Below are 17,753 nucleotides of genomic sequence, written 5' to 3' on the forward strand. Positions count from 1 at the left end.
TTCACCCTCTTTGTAAAAACTGTGATATGATACGTGATGCAGAAAGCAACATTTCCTTGAATTAATGATTTCAGTAGTAGTTTAATCCCCTCTCATTGATGAAAGTGGATCAGTTTTAATGAAACAGAAAGACCATAAACCACAGGGAGGATTTAAAGTCAGAAGTTATAAGTAGAGGTGAAAAGATAACTGCACGCTTGCCCAGTTCCTTCTCCAGCCCTGGATTTGGGGCACCTCCTGGCCCAGGAGACCCCAGTGTGAGGCTGGAGGGCTCTACTGGTGTAGCTGCCCTGGGCTGGACCCAAGCAACCAGCTGCCCAGGGACTGCCTTTGTTTTTCATCCTAGGCATTGTGCTCTGTACCAAGTAAGTAAATAAATAAAAGAGAGAGAGAAAGGAAGAAGGAAAATGCCACGAATCTGTTGATGCTCTGCAGAGAAAATGTCGTCTTGGTTATTAAAGGTGCCATTCAAATTAATTATATACATGGCACGATTTAAGTATTTTAGGGCAAAAGGCTGCGATCTGCCAGGCAGTGAACACATTCTGAACGAAACATATGTTTAGATAAAGCCCTTTCCATGACACTGACCGCCTGGCTGAATCGGGCAAGACCACTAGGCTACAGTCCAGAGTGCAGAGGTGGGTGGGCTGTCCTTTTTGATTGACTGTAGATGGCGGCCAGGATCGACCAACAAGTCCTACTTCCCATCTGCCACGTGAATCTTCTATAATGCTCCAGGCAAGACATTGCTTCCCTTAGACCTTGGTAATGGGGTTCTATGTAGATTTTTTTTTTTAAGTACATCATAAAAAGCTGTTGAAGAAAAAAAAAAATTTGACAAAAAACTGAAGATAATAGGAGTAAAAATTTTTTAAATAACTTCTGCTAATATTTTATCTACCAGTTTAATATTATAATTCAGACATTTAAACTTATTTATAGTTTAAAAAAAATCCAGTGAGTTTAATGTTAGTTCTGATTTCTTGCATTCTTTGGTTAAGTGGGGTTTGCCAGATAGCCATTTTCATTTTAACCTTTGTATCAAAAAAATCTTACAAAAATATATCTGCCTACTTTAAGATTTTTTTAGAGTACAAACATATATACAGTGTGAAAGCAACTACATTCAGGAAGGGAGGACAATCTAACATCCTATACAGGGGGAAAAACAGAAAAGAAATGGCAGTATGTCAACAGTGACTATATATAGTGGCAGTGTTATGAGTGATTTAAAAAACTTCCCTTTTCTTTAATTTTCCAAATTTGCTTTAAATAAAATAAACTCCTATGTTTAACATAAAGGTGAACTACCCCACTGCAAGAACCTACTTTGTGCCAGGGAATGAAAGTGAATAAAATAACCCCTGCCCTGCAGGCTGGCCATGTAGCTGGAGAGACAGAGGGTAAACACTTAAAGTGCTGAAGGGGCTGATGAGCACTGTGGGAAAAAAATAAAGCAGAGTAAAGGGAATGGCCTGTGTTGGGGCAAGTGCTGTTTTATATAGGGTAGTCTATATTCCTTGCATATAATTTAATGTTTTATTGTCTTTTTTGTCTCAAAGTCATAATTTTACAGTTACCAAAAGAGAAGGTATAGGAATTTGCTTTGAATGTAAACTGACCTTATATCAGGCCTGGAAATGGTGGGGTTTGTTGGGGTTTTTTTAATGAAAACTCTGATACCAGGTGTTCTTTTTTTGTTGTTGTTGTTTTTTCTTTCCCACTTTTCACTAAAAATATAAGACTAGGAGTGGGGAGTGAGGTTAGTTGTATTCATTCATTTATTCAACAAGTTTCACTAAGTACATAGCAGATGCTATGTTCCACATGTATAAAGAGTAACAAATCATGATTTTGACCTCAAAGGCTCATAATGTAGTGGTAGATTGCCAACAGATTAAAATATATTCCCAAATATAAAGGGCAATATGTATTTCCATTGATACAGATTTGTTTTCTCTCTAGTCAGCTTTTTTCCCCTAGGTTTTTTTTTTTTTTTTTTTTTTTTTCCTTGCGTCACGCGGGCCTCTCACTGTTGCGGCCCCTCCCATTTGCGGAGCACAGGCTCCGGACGCGCAGGCCCAGCGGCCATGGCTCACGGGCTCAGCCGCTCCGCGGCATGTGGGATCCTCCCGAAACGGGGCACGAACCCGCGTCTCCTGCATCGGCAGGCGGACCCTCAAGCACTGCGCCACCAGGGAAGCCCCCCCTAGGTTTTTAAACAACATTTTAAAAATACCTAAACATTGAAAACATTTTTTTTTAAGTTTTCATTTCCTTTTTTCATCCTGAGAACAGAAAGAATTTCCATTCTGCCACGTGTGACAGTTTCTGAGCCTTCCATAACAGAGCTTCTCAGACTTGAATGTACACACGATCCCTTGGCAAAGTTGTAAAATGCAGATTCTGGTTCAACACGCCTGGTGGGGCCTGAGATTCTGCATTTCTAATACACACCCAGGTGATGCTGAGATGAGATGACATGGCCTGTCTGAGGAGCAGACTCCTCAGTTGCAAAATGGGAATGACTACAGCTAATTTGCAGGGTTTGCTCTGAGATGTCATGAAAAGCACCAGAGCGGAGGGGCAGACAGAAGCTGCTCCATGAATAATACTCACCTCCCCCTTTCTCTCCAGCTCGGGGCTGACCACGCTCACCTTGGTATTTCCTACAGCAGACAGCACAGTGCCTGGTACACAACAGGAGCTCAATAATATTTGTGGATCAAACATAGAATGAATCTTTTAAAAATATGTCTGACAAATTCCATTATCTTTTTTTTTTTTAACTAGCTGAAAACTCATTAATAAATAATATGGAGGGCTTCCCGGGTGGCGCAGTGGTTGGGAATCCGCCTGCCAATGCAGGGGACACGGGTTTGATCCCTGGTCTGGGAAGATCCCACATGCCGCAGAGCAATTAAGCCCGTGCACCACAGCTACTGAGCCTGCGCTCTAGAGCCCGCGAGCCACAACTACTGAAGCCCACGTGCCACAACTACTGAAGCCCGCATGTCTAGAGCCCATGCTCTGCTGCAAGAGAAGCCACCGCAATGAGAAGCCCGCGCACCGCAACAAAGAGTAGCCCCCGTTCACTGCAACTAGAGGAAGCCCGCGCGCAGCAACCAAGACCCAACACAGCCCTAAATAAATAAATAAATAAATTTTAAAAAATAAGTAAACAATATTGAAGATAATTTTTAAGGGTACTTTTTTTCTAAAGGAATTTTTTCTTTTTTTTTAGATTAATTATTTATTTTTGGCTGTGTTGGGTCTTCGTTGCTGCACGCAGGCTTTCTCTACTTGCGGCGAGCAGGGGCTACTCTTCGTTGTGGTGCACGGGCTTCTCATTGCGGTGGCTTCTCTTGTGGAGCACGGGCTCTAGGCAAGTGGGCTCAGTAGTTGTGGCTCTAGAGTGCAGGCTTAGTAGTTATGACTCATGGGCTTAGTTGCTCTGCGGCACATGGGATCGTCCCAGACTAGTGCTCGAATCCGTGTCCCCTGCATTGGCAGGCTTATTCTTAACCACTGTGCCACCAGGGAAGACCCTTTTTCTTTAAGGATACTTTTTAATTATAAAATAATGACCTATATGCCATCCTTTTCACACAGATATATTTATTTGTTCAGGTGACCTCATTCCTACAAATATATTCTACACTCTTGCAATGAGGGCACGTAGTATTTCCATCTTACAGTAGGGTATGTCTTTTTATGCATGCTATTCACTGTTATACTTTTGTGACTGCTTAATATGAATAGTATTGATGTTCCACAATTTATTAAATTATTCTTAAATGTTGGGCATTTAGGATTTTTCATTTTAATTTTTACTACTTTACATAAATATGCAGCTAATTTAGACCATTTGATTCAGTCCTCCATTACTGTGTTTTTTTTTAAAGAGTATACTTCCTTATTGCTTAATTTACTTGAATATTTTTCTGTGATTTAGAAGGTAATTTTAACCTTTGAACGTTACTTGCAATTTTCTCAAAGCATTCCAGAAATAGGCTTAAATATTGTAATAAATACATATGTATTATCTAATCAAAGAATATTACTTTTTCATTTTATTTTATACAAATGATAAATATAATTGTACCTTTCCCCTTTCTTTTCTTTCCTTCACCTCCATGATGTATTCTTTTCTAGGTTAGTTTAATCTGAAATTTTAGTATCCATCTTCCTTTACTTTTGTGGAAGGCAATTACTCCATTTATCAACATCAGCACCCCCCTTTTCCTCATATATTCTTTGAAAAATAATAATTTCACATATAAGCATGAGACTTTATGAAGTAAGAAATAGAGGCTTATCATTAAAAGGTGCTTACTCTAAATATCACTTACATTGTACTTACTATAAGTGAGTTAATTAGATACCATAGTTGGCAAATATGAGGCCGAAACTTTTGAAAGTTGATTTCCTTAGAACTTTTATTTATGTTTTAAAAATTCTCTTGCCACACTTTTTAAATTCGATGTTTATGTTTAAAAATTATGGCATATCTTTATTTCCCTGCAGTGGAAATGTGATTTCTTTCTCTGCAGCTTAAAGTGAGTGGAAAGAATCTTCTTAATGTCTGCAAGCTTATATTTAAAATTAGCAGGAGTGAGAAGAATGATTCTCTGATTCAAAATGATGGCATTCTGGGTGGGTATTATTCACCACTACCATTGAGCAAATGTTGTACTTGAGTATGAATGAAAAGTTTGGAGAGCAAAGTTATAATTAATGATAGCTGGAATATTTTATTTTCTCATAATATGCAGAAGTTAGGTGATACCTGTTTTTTCTCTGTCCTCTATGTTTTCCATGTTTCATTTAATGTATCCTTTGGAACCTAGGAGGATAGCCTGTTATTTTTTTTTAAATGCCTGTAGTAATAATATATAATTGATAAAGTGGTTCCTATTTAAAAATTCATTTCCTGGTCTTGGTTTTACTACTAGAAAAAATACATTTAATAGTGTTTGACATAATTGAAATGTTTGATCTTTTGATATAGTAGGAATGATTAAAACTGGGAAAACATCTATAACTGTTGTATAAAATTGACATCACAGTGTGTCAAATGTGTTTCAAATATGTAGGTAGAGAAATTGTAATACATTCTAATTATCTAGCTAATAATGTGTAATTCTTTATATACCCTTAAATAATTAAGATGCTTAAATAGTTACCTAAACAGAAATCTTTTATGAATTAGTATTATTGATCTAAGGGAAGGCAGCAACATGGAAAAGACTTTAAGTCCTCTTTTTGCAACATAGGATAAATGGTCTTCTTCTTTCTTTCTTTTTTTTTTTAATCCCAGCAGACAGGGACAAAGCCAGTACTGAAAGAAATTTCTAACACTGAATCAGCTCATTGAGAGTAACAGACTAAAAACAAAGAAAGGTTCTGACAGATGATCACATTGACATTAATAAAAATTAATGTGAGATAGGCATGTTTAACTTCATCAGAGCTGCCTGGATTAATCCTAAAACCTAGTACTTATATGTTATTTGGATGGATGTTCTTTAAGTTGTCTTGGGAAAGGGTGGATGTTATATTCGAAGCACCCCTTTCTACTGTTGAGATACTTTTAAAAGTTCCTATCTTGATTAACTTTCCATTCATACAGCAACCAGTATATTCTTAAAGGTTTGTTGAAATTTAACTCTTAAATTGCTTTGATTATTAGTTATCCTATAACTCAAACTGTAACCAAAAGTAAAGTTTGGCAAATATTAATAAGAGGCGAGGAATGGTGGGCTTCCCTGGTGGCGCAGTGGTTGAGAGTCCACCTGCCGATGCAGGGGACACGGGTTCGTGCCCCGGTCCGGGAGGATCCCACATGCCGCGGAGCGGCTGGGCCCGTAAGCCATGGCCGCTGAGCCTGCGCGTCCGGAGCCTGTGCTCCGCAACGGGAGAGGCCACAACAGTGAGAGGCCCGTGTACAGAAAGGCCGCTGAGACTGCACGTCCGGAGCCTGTGCTCCACAACGGGAGAGGCCACAACAGCGAGACGCCCGCGTACCACCAAAAAAAAAAAAAAAAAAAAAAAAAAAAAAAAAAAAAAGAGGAGGCAAGGAATGGCACTCAGTTAAGAACACTTTCTTATTTACATATAATCCATCTTTTTGCTGTCATTACTGTTACAGAGATTTGTCTTAGCTAAAAGTAAGCTTTCCTGTTTATGCCATGTGAGTAATTCTTCACAAGCATTTGAATGTAGGTTCTGGCTAACCTTTTACAAATTGTATTTGATGTTCACATACAAGTGCTTTAATATCTCTCTTTTCCAGCTGTTCTACTCATCCATTTGTAATAATTCATCTTTTTGACAGAATCATTATTGGAGGTCCTGAGAAGTGAAGAGCTGCAAGCTAACACCGAAGCTTTCTTATACTGCGTGGGGGTGATCAAATTCATTTCTGGAAATCCAGGGTTTCTTCATGAAGTCATTGGCAAAGGTGCTGTTGAAATATTGATGAATTTGATGATGCAAATAAACGAGAACACCAAGAAATCTGGTACATGTTTGCCTAATTCAGGCCACTTGTTAGTCCAAGTAAGTATTTTACTCGAAGGAGTTAGACGTGTAAAGTTAGCCTTCATGTTGTCTAATACCGCTTACCTGCCAGTGGGTGTAACAGGAAACAGGTGGGCTGTTATCCGTAGCCAGGTGAGGGGGCCCGGCCTCGGGGATCAGGGTGGCAGCCCTAGCCACACCTCTGCCCGGTGTGTGCCCATTTCCTCTGGAAAGGCTATTCCATGGCTTTTCACGGAGCAGGTCTCCAGCATGTAGACATCTATTTCCACTACCCTGCGGAGAAAGCAAGCCTGGAAGAATGAAAAATTAGCACCTCTTCAAAACAATTGCATGTTTGGGCTTCCCTGGTGGTGCAGTGGTTGAGAGTCCGCCTGCCGATGCAGGGGACACGGGTTCGTGCCTCGGTCCGGGAGGATCCCGCATGCCGCGGAGCGGATGGGCCCGTGAGCCATGGCCGCTGAGCGTGCACGTCCGGAGCCTATGCTCAGCAACGGGAGAGGCCACAGCAGTGAGAGGCCCGCGTACCACAGAAAAAAAAAAAACAACAACAAAAAACAATTGCATGTTATACTCAGAATTTTAATAGGCAGAGTGTTAACTTTCAGAGTTTAAGACAGGTCTAGCCTGGAGATTGTTTATGAAGATTGGTAGCTTATATCATAAATATTGTATCTACAATAAAGAAAACAGAATTTAATGACACTGAGTGGACAGTTGCTGAGGGCATGTGTAGATGGCGGTAGCAAAGCCAGATACATTTAGTATGACCAGGGCAGGAAGAAGAAATGTGTTATGTGTTAGAGTTTCATTACTTCTTTTGCGGAAGATTAAATTTCATAGTTGAATTATTTTCATTGGAGCTGCTTCAGGTCTCGTATTCTTCTTTAGAAGAGATTTTACTCTTTAATAGCATTTGTATATCAGATAATAGCATCTTTGGTGTAATAATTGATGAGATTTGAAGTGTGCTTGTCAGTTAATGGGGCTTGATCAAGGACTGCGTGCTCGAAGCCTTGGGGAAAGTGTGCTAAAAATTAGATTTAGGCCCTGCCTTAAAGTGTATATGATAATTATTAATTTTGGACTTTGTGGTCTGTCTCCATTTCAAAAAAGACTGTGAAAACCTCCTTTAGTTATGAGTGATTCAAAATTCTACTGGATGTGCCATCTTTTGGCTAGGGAGACTTAAGAAACATTATTTTCATGCTGACAGTGTTATGGAGTTATTTAAAATTTTCCCTCAATGAAAATAGTTATTTGGGTTATATAATTATTATGTTTCTTGTTAAAATGCAAAAAAAGAAGTATGAGGAAGAGTGTAAAAATCACCTGAATTATTTTCACCCTTAGATAATCCACCTCCAACATTTTAGTAACCATTCTTCCATGCATTTTACATGCATATATATTATATACACTTACATATGTATAATTTTATATAATTCTTGCTTTTTATCATGAACTTCCTCTTCCTAAGAGTTGTTTTTGCTTGTTTTCCGTCACCCTCTTTTCCTCCTTGTTTCTCCTCCTGGTTCTCCCTGTTAGCCAATATTGTTCACACAGATGTACTCAGCACCTTTTAATACACTCATAGGTTTTCTTTTTCTTTTATAAATTTATTTTTATTTATTTATTTTTGGCTGCGTTGGGTCTTCATTGCTGTGTGTGGGCTTTCTCTAGTTGCGGTGAGCAGGGGCTACTCTTCGTTGAGGTGCACGGGCTTCTCATTGAGGTGGTTTCTCTTGTGCTGATCACATGGTCTAGGTACGTGGGCTTCAGTAGTTGTGGCACATGAGCTCAGTAGTTGTGGCTCGCGGGCTCTAGAGCGCAGGCTCAGTAGTTGTGGTGCATGGGCTTAGTTGCTCCACAGCATGTGGGATCTTACCTGACCAGGGCTCAAACCCATGTCACCTGCATTGGCAGGCAGATTCTTAACCACAGTGCCACGAGGGAAACCCCACTCACAGGTTTTCAAAAATGGGATATTCTGTGCACATCTCTTTTCTGTTTTAACAATACATAGTAAAAAAACTCAATAGACTTATTCTTTTTATTGGCAGCATAATATTCTGTGATGAAGTTGTACCTCAAATTCTCAACCATTCTTCCATTGAGATACTCTGCTTTTAATTTTTATGTAAAAGCTTTTGGAATTCTTGTCTTGTTTTAAAAACCTCTTTCATATATATATAGTTGTCCCTCAGCATCTGTGGGGGACCTGCCCCAGATACTAAAGTCCACAGATGCTCAGGTCCCATACTTGGTCTTCTGTATCCATGGATACAGTACACCGTCCGTGGTTAGTTGAATCTGCAGATGTGGAACCTACAGATAGGAGTGCTGACTGGATATATGTATATGCATTTATATATTTATACATAATTTATAAATTAAAAAAATAAAAACAAATATATAAATGTATTTGTATAGAATAAAAATATATAATTAAATCAGTTGGTATAAAGGAGAATTGAGTATTATTGTGACCCAAAATACATCAAATCCAGAGCTAGAACCTCTGGTATGCCAGTAAGTACAGTGCACTTCTCCCTACGCTCCTCTCCTTTCCCTCTTCCCTTGCTTCGGCCTCCTCAAACGCAAACTGACTCAGTGCGTCAGATGCCCCTTTCTTGTCCCTACGTCCTTGCGTCGCTCTAGGGTGTGAGGGAAAGGGCACTGTAGTAACTCCCTCCTCGCTGCCCACCACCACTCACCGGGCACTGTCATCATCTCCAAAGCCTTCCTCTGAACCTGCCTGGGATCTGACGGGGGAGGGGCTTACACAGCCCGAGGCCTCTCTCAGGAGTGCAGTCAGCAGCCCACATCCCAGTCCAGCAGGAGAAAGCGGCCCATTATTGCCTCCACCTGAGAATGTGCTCCTGCTGTGGTCACCAAGAGCCATTTGTGTCAACTGTACACTGTCACTATGTGTATGTATGTTTACAAATTTGGGGGAAGGGAGATATTGTTTTAGGGTATTTCATTTGCAGAATCCCCTGAACTGGACATTCCCTTGTGTTTAATGAAAACAAAGAAAAACTGTTTTGTATCATCCAAATGATAAAAATGTAAGCAACTTGACTTCACTATAAGAACAGATGAAAATCTCTACTCTTACGAATGCGTCGCACTGACTGTCTTTTTACCAGCTCGCTCATGTGCACATTCACCCAAACAGATCTGGCCATGGGCAGAATTGTTCAATTACACCAGCCTTCAGAACCGGTAACTCTAGCTCAAGGCAGTTTTTAAAAACAACTTTGTTCAATTGAAAAAATAAATAAATGACTTGCGGCTGTACTAATAGAATAATGTCTGTAAGCCAGAGAGAACACAGCAAGGCAAAAAGATAAGGGCAGGACTTCCTCTCCTTGATGACTTTAACTGCTGTTAAACTTTGTGCATTCTGCCATCCAACCCAGTGCTAGAGTCGTCCTGTCTCCCTAAAGCAGCCCTGTTGGAGGCCATTGAATGAGTAGAAGGCGTCTGAAGCTGGGTCCTGCAGGTTGTGTAGGATTTGGGAAACTGTCCCGAGGAAAAGGGATACGGTGTGTTTGGGGGCTGCTGAAAAGGTAGGTCTGTCCAGAGCAGAGAGTTCTGTCGGGGAGGCGTGGGAGGTGAGATTCAGAGGCTACGGTCATGGGCCTCGAATACCAGGCTGCAGAGTGCAGACTTGGAGTAACACAGAGCGGCTGGAGGTCAGTGCAAGGGGAGGAGGAGGTGAGATCAGAGTGGCAGACAGGTGGGCGTGCGCAAGATGTTAAACTGATAAAGGCCGAAAAGCTGAAATGTGGCAGGAGGAAAGTGTGTCAGTGGTACGGACGGATTGGAGGGTTAAAATCCCACACACAGCAGCCCCAATTAAGAGGTGTTGCTGCAGTTATTAGATTTTAGACTGATTATAATGGAGCTAAAGGATCGAGATCAAGGAATGGGCACGAAAGAAAAAAAAGCTCCTCCACAGCATAGGGGCCAGTGATGCTTAGAGGAAAAAATACTGAAGTGTTGAGATTTTTGAAAGTTTCCTCTGCATTGTTTCTTACATATATGTATTGGTGTACACATACATGTATGTTTATGACTGCACCACTGACATCAAGAGACATTGATTTCACAAGTGTTTGTGCGGTGGCTGCTCTGTGCCAGGTGTGCTTTGGGTGGTTAGTAAGGCAGTGGAGGGCAAGAGAGCTGCCAGTAGGGGCCTACTTTTTAAATTTATTTATTTATTTATTTTTGGCTGTGTTGGGTCTTCGTTTCTGTGCGAGGGCTTTCTCTAGTTGTGGCAAGCGGGGGCCACTCTTCAACGCAGTGCGCGGGCCTCTCACTGTCACGGCCTCTCCCGTTGTGGAGCACAGGCTCTGGACGCGCAGGCTCAGCGGCCATGGCTCACAGGCCCCGTTGCTCCGTGGCATGTGGGATCCTCCCAGACCAGGGCCCAAACCCGTGTCCCCTGCATTGGCAGGCAGATTCTCAACCACTGCGCCACCAGGGAAGCCCAAGGTGCCTACTTTTTGATGATCCGCATGTCCAGATAATAGTATTCTGATGCCCTATTCTTTGACAAAACTCTGGTGCTTCCACAAGTTCAGTTCTACCTGTCAGATGCTTAAAAGCATTTTGAGAAGGTTGAGAGGATGATTGTTGATGCTCAGAGGGACCAGCACCACTTCCCACTAAGTGGACGGATTAATATTCCCAGTCTGGCAAAACGGGAGATGGGAGTTAGTCTGCAAAATCATTAGCGTAAAGAAGGTTAATCTGTGCATGATCACTAAATTCCAGAATGTTAGGCTTTCGGGAGAGCTCCTTGAAACCTGGAAAAAGAGAAATACAGACCAGATAAAAAGGCTAGGCCCCCTAGATTCCAGCATTAAATTGCATCACCTAAGGAGGTGACACAGACGAAATAGGGGTTTGTCAATATTAATCTCGGTGGATTATCAGGAGGTGTTAGGGTTCATTTCTGGCTTATAAGGCCCAACAATTGGGAAGCGATAATATAGGAACTGAGGAAAATTCCTGGAGTCACCTCCATCAGAAAGTCTGTTGTGGTTTCCATCATGCCCCCTTTCTGGGGACTGGAGACTAGTCTTTTGTATGCGTCACAGTCACAAACAAGCCCCAATTTCCCTGGTGTCTCATTTGTCCTCTTGTGTCTTGGGGACACTGTGTACAAAGCTGCTTTACTGTAATTGAAGAAAATCTCAAGGTACTCACATTTACAGTTAGGCAATTTGTAGGTATATCACATAACTATTAAACCCAGGTTGATTTAAACTAATGTTCCTATTTTTATGGATTCCTTTGTATTTCCAGCCTTTTCTTCTTTAAGGCCTGACCCACTTGATTTTGAGTTCAATTCTTAGAGAAATATATTCTTTCCCTGCTTTAGATTTAACATTTTTGAAGTTAGAACTGTCTGGCACCCCCCCAGATAACATGGTTTCTTTCCTTCGTCTTACACCTGGTCTCTCTTCTCTGGCCTCCAAACCTGCTGCCCAGGGGTCCTTCGAGTCCTAATCTTTCACCCTTCTTGCTCAGTACAGCTCCACTGTCCAAGTCTTCCTTTTTCTGAGCGGAAGTTTCTCAGGAAGGTCGGTCCTCCCACCCGTTGGCAGTCCCTGTCCTCCACTTTGGCTCTAGAGTGTGGGGAAAAGGAGAGTGAATTAAACAGAGGTTTGACCCTGGGTAGCTCAGAAAATGATAATGTTATTGTCAGAAATTAGAGGGTTATGTAAGGGAACTGATTTGGTGAGAGGAGGGAGGGAAATGATGTAATTAGCCCTCGTGTAAAACTTTAAGGTGCCAGCAGAACAGCCAAGTGGGACTGTCCGGTAGGAAACTGGAGAGAAGAACCCATGCTTAGCAGAGAAAGTAAAGCCAGAAAAGCAGACTTAGCGTCATCTACATGGATTTGACCATTGAAGTCAAGAAAGACAATGATACTACTCAAGGGGAGAGTAGAGGGAGAGAGTAGGGCTAGAGGAGGGCTGAGGACAGGTTCCATAAAATGGCCAGATTTGTGGAATAGGGAGAGACAAGAGAGGTAACCAGAAAATTCAGAAAGGACAGTGTGTGGAAGAGGGTAGAGATTTTAAGAGCAAGGATTGGTCACCTTTGGCAAGTGCTACGGCAAGCACACGGGGAAAGAGGAATTCCGCTACTGTGTGGGGCAATTTGGGTGGGCAGATGGGGTCGCGTCCTGTTGCAGGGGGTCTATCCACACTCTCTTTAAATCTTAAATGATTTCTTTATCTCTACACTTTTAAATTAAGAGATGTTTTGATATAGTTGGGTTTTTGTTTTTTAATTTCTAAGCCCTAGAGTAAACTCCCCGCTTTGGCTGATGTGAGTTCGCTCCTGTATTGTGTATTCCACGTCCCTAGCACGCGGTACTGTCGTCTGCCGGAGCCCTGATGGTCCCTCTGGCTTTGTGCCCGGCGGGGACAGGGCTCAGTGCTGCCTCATGGACTAGTGATGGGAGCACAGGCCTGAACTGGCGGTTCAGCTCTGACATTCTGTGAGCCTCGCCCTCCTCATCTCCCAGTGACTGGCCGTGCCTGGGGTAGAGGGTAGTCAGGAGAGTTAAACAAGATGATCTATTGAAGCACCTAGAACAGGACATGGCACGTAGATGGCACTCAGCAGAAATTTATTAAACAAAGTGAGATCAGAATCACCAAAACTTGAAGCTTCGGGCTCCCCTGGTGGCGCAGTGGTTGAGAGTCCGCCTGCCGATGCAGGGGACGCGGGTTCGTGCCCCGGTCCGGGAAGATCCCACATGCCGCGGAGCGGCTGGGCCCGTGATCCATGGCCGCTGAGCCTGCGCCTCTGGAGCCTGCGCGTCCGGAGCCTGTGCTCTGCAACGGGAGAGGCCACAACAGTGAGAGGCCCACATACCGCAAAAAACAAAAAACAAAAAACTTGAAGCTTCAAAGAGCAATTATTTCTGATAAGAAAAAATTAATCACAACAATTAAGATGACAGAGTTAAAGATGGATTTCATCTTTGTGTATTTTGTGTATGTGTGGCTTTCCTTTTTATCTTTTATTTTGAACTCAGTATAGGTTCACAAGATGTTGCAAAAATAGTAGAGGGGTCCTATTTACCCAATCACCCTGCTTCTCCCAGTGAGGACATCTTACGTAACTGTAGGACCTTATTAAAAGGGGGAAACTGATATGAGTACGATACAATTGACTATTTTACTTATTTGCATATTATTTTTGAGATTATGTGAGTCTCTTTTTTTGTCACAGTATTTAGTTTGGTTATTAGGCTTGCTAATTTTTTAATGATGTATTTGTTAGTGGGAAGGGGAGCTATTTCTACTTACGAGGTTTCCTTCCTGTAAAGGAATACCCAGGAGTGTAACTGACCACTCAGTCAACCAACTGGCGTGAGAGAGCGGGCAGTCAGAGCCTGCTCTTCTCTTTCCTGGCAAAGGGCTACATAATAGGCAACTCTTGTTCAACTTTGACTCTCCACGGATGGCATACCTGAAGATTTGGGGGCAGTCAGAGGTCCCAAGCATGTAACACCTTGGGCTTTGAATTAGAAATAAGAGAGAGACTAAGGCAGATGGGGAAGAAAGTTGAAGGATGTAGTTTATAGCTGAGCTGGGTGTGCTTTCTAATCCTGAACCCCTGAATCAGATTTGCCCACCCAGTCACAGGCCACACCTGCCCCAGGAGGAGCAGAAGAGAACACCTGTGCTCACCAAGCAGGAAGTGAGGGGTGGAGAGTGACCAGGAGATTATGCTAAGAAATGTCACCTCACAAGGAAGGAACATCAGGTGTGGGAAGTAAGTGCCACCTGCTTCTGGGGAGAGCCATTTGCTTTTCAATTGCTGTCATATCTGCCCAGTCTCATCTCTTCCCTGTAGACGTATTAGTTGTGGCAATAAAGAAATGTCACTAACGTTAACATGTAATTCTGAAAGTCAGTGTTATTACTCTGTAGTTCTTAAAGCATTATCTTTTTCAGACTCATTTTCCTTATTTTACTGCTCTGGCATTCTGTATAGTCTAGATGACATTCAAATTTCAGCTGTATTGATACATATAATGGCCACAACTGGAGGAATCAGCCACCTACTCATTTTACCAAGGTAACTGACATAGTGGCAGTAAATGGAGAAACAATAATAAACATAGGCAAATGTTAAATAAGAGTCTCAAAGTAGGGCACTGGAGCTTGAGGAGGGCAGAACCATTTCCTGCAGAAGTAGGGCACTCATGGTAGGAATGTGCCAAATAGGCTTCACAGCCAGGCATCAAGCATTGCTGAGGATTGCAAATTAATATTCCTTTCACACGCATGTATCTTAACTCTAAGAAAATGCTTAGGAAGTTTTGGAACTAGTGGTTTCATGTATATAGTGGCATCTTACAATTGGTTTCCTTTTTCTCAGGCAGAACTGTACTAATCATACATGAGACAATATGAAACTTCTTGGGTTACCACATGGGCTCTGGTTTTGGCATATATGTGGTCTCAGTCGGGCACAAATCCAGAAAATGAATATGCTTTCATTAATAGAGGGAGATGGTTTTGCTGAGGTTGGAAAATGGTGTGGCTTTGGTCTTAAATCATTTGACACTGTTTGTGGTCTCTGGCGGCTGTGTTTATTCTTTCACATCATCAGCGGGAAGTGAACCATTTTGCAGTTGGCAGTTAAGTTGAGATAAAGCTCTAGGGATTTTGGTTATGGATATTCCAGATGATTGAGCAATAAAATGAATGCTTTTAGGAGACAGTCAAATGGAGCAGGGGAGACAACAGATGAGGAGTCGCTAGAGCCCCAGATGCCCACCTACCTGGAGCTGGTAGACTTTCTGAGCTTCAGTTTCCTCATCTGAAAATTGGAGCTCAGGATACCTTTCCTGTCTACAACATTCAGGGAGCAAATGAGATCAAGCTCACAAGATAGCTTTATAAAAAATAAAGTAGCTGCTCATATTTTTTTCATAATAACATTCAATGTATAAAAATAAAATGACTCATGATGCTAATTTTGGTAGAGGAAGCATAATAACTTTCAGACTGTTAGTGCAATTTTCAATTGCATTATGTTCCAGAGTTTTCTTTGAAAGCCGGTTTTTTGAAATTGGGAAAATATTTCTCCAAGGAATAATACCGTGATTGACGGTAAAGTTCCCGGGCTAGCCAAAGAGCCTGTTCAATTTCTGATGCACCTAAACAGGAATTCTGTGGTGGGCTGTGAGCAGCAAGCCCCTCCAATCTGGGCCAGCTCTGCTGGCTGAATGCCTCGGAGGGCAGAAGAATCCGGTGAGTTCCCTGGGGACTGAGGACTCTGATGGAGGGAGAGTGCAAAGGGAGTAGAGAAGTCATCCACTAGAGAAATGAGCAGTATATGGAGGCCCAGGTGGACCAACCAGCCCTCCGCACCGTGCGCCCACCCCCCTGCAGTAGAGAATGCTGGGGATGAGGCCACAGCTGCTGGGCCTGCACTGTCATTCTTAAGTTCATTGATCTAAATCAGGAGGGCCTCATATTTTAAGGCAAATATTTCATGTGTTTGCTTAGGTTTTTCAAATAATTAATAATTGGAAACATAATTTAAAATCGATAATGAAGTACCTATATTGATTTTTTTAAATGCTAAATCTTTTGAATTCTAATTTTGCTTTACTAAAATGCTTTTTGAGCCCTTATAAAATAATCACTTCTTGATAGAATTTTTCCCTTTAAAATGGGTCTCCCGATGTTGACTGCATGGTGAAGACTTTGAGGCCCAGCTAATTCAGTGTGAGATAGGACAGCTTTGCCAAACTCACCAGGTGTTTTACCTGGAGATGCTGATTGAGGTTGGGGCCCAATCTGACGATCAAGGAGTTTGGGGAAACCCAGAGAGAAAAAGCTGCCTCAGGAAAAGTGAGCACCTCAAAGCTGTAGAGAGTGTGTGTGGCCCAGTCATTTTCCAGCAGTAGATTAGCAACCAGAATCACACCGGCATGTTTCTTCCCTGATATATACCAAACATTTAGGTCCCCTTTTGTCCCAGACATCATCTAACAGCTGCTAATAAGCAAGGACACTTAAATTTTTATCAGTCCTTTTTGTGGATCACCAGTTCCATATTCTTTTTCTTCTTCCCACTGGTTGCCTTCTGACTCAGTATATCTGTCCCAAGGCGTTGCACATTAAAGTGATGGGAAAAAGGAGAATGGAAACTCCAGTTTTTCAGTTTGCTATTTCTTGGTGAGATGACAGTTAAGAGGTTGGGAATTGTTCCAGTAAAGTCCTTTAGAAGCTAAACAAGCATCTGTGTATGCATCTAACTTTTACTTCTTTTTCTTTTTTTGTTATAAAGTATTTGAGATGGCTTAAAAGATTATATGCAGTAAAATAGAAGAGTACATAACTCAGTGGAATTAGGAACAATATAAACTAGAATAGAAAGTTAAGAAAGGAACAGATACATTTCTCCCAGCATGAAGCTCGGACTTCGGTGAACTCCTGCTTTGGGTGCAGGCCCAGTGGGTGGGCTTTCCTGCGGGGTGGAAAACAAAGACACAGCGGCAGAGCACACAGCTCATTAACAATTTCTGCAAATATATCTCTGTTAAAAAGTTGGAGCGAGGCTGAGAGTTAGGTGGGTTGACTTGGAATTTGCCTTTACTGTTACCACAGTATTTAGCTAGACTCTCTTCCCACTGATCTCTTTATATTTTCCCCAGAAAAAGCCACTTGTCTGTGCTCAGCGTTCAGCCCCAGCCCCTCCCGCAGTGAGATCATTGGCTCACAGCCAGCCTTTCAAATGGGGGGCCTTCCCGGCTGCATCTGCCTGGCGACCTCCTCCTGACCCTCCTCCCCCGGGATTTAAGCTCTGGTTTACCACCAGCCCTCTGCTAATGCCGGCACTTTCTTGTCAGAGGCTTCTTAAAGGGGAAAAGCCTCCTTTTCTGTCTCCCATCTCCCTTGTCCCTTCATTTCCTTCCTCCTCCCCCTTTCCTTCTTTCCCTTCCTCATCCTCTCTTCCGTCCCTTCTCCTGATGTGTATCATCCAGTAAGCTTTTTTTTTTTTTTTTTGCGGTACGCGGGCCTCTCACTGTTGTGGCCTCTCCTGTTGCAGAGCACAGGCTGCAGACGCGCAGGCTCAGCGGCCATGGCTCACGGGCCCAGCCGCTCGGTGGCCGCTCCCGGACCGGGGCACGAACCCGTGTTCCCTGCATCGGCAGG

The 17,753-nt window shown here is 42.3% G+C and overlaps 1 protein-coding gene across 4 annotated transcripts in view; it reads left to right on the forward strand.

The window, feature by feature from the left end:
* ARMC2 (armadillo repeat containing 2) overlaps positions 1 to 17,753 on the forward strand; it is a 101,956-nt gene that overhangs the window by 39,752 nt on the left and 44,451 nt on the right. For all 4 annotated transcript variants that reach the window (XM_007447262.1, XM_007447263.1, XM_007447260.1 and 1 more), the window contains 2 exons: positions 4,557 to 4,659; positions 6,341 to 6,564. In XM_007447262.1, coding sequence (XP_007447324.1) covers positions 4,557 to 4,659; positions 6,341 to 6,564 — 327 coding nt within the window. The remainder of the gene's footprint in view (positions 1 to 4,556; positions 4,660 to 6,340; positions 6,565 to 17,753) is intronic.

Source organism: Lipotes vexillifer, unplaced genomic scaffold (genome assembly GCF_000442215.2).
Source record: "Lipotes vexillifer unplaced genomic scaffold, Lipotes_vexillifer_v1.1 scaffold515, whole genome shotgun sequence".
NCBI classification, from domain to species: Eukaryota; Metazoa; Chordata; class Mammalia; order Artiodactyla; family Lipotidae; genus Lipotes; species Lipotes vexillifer.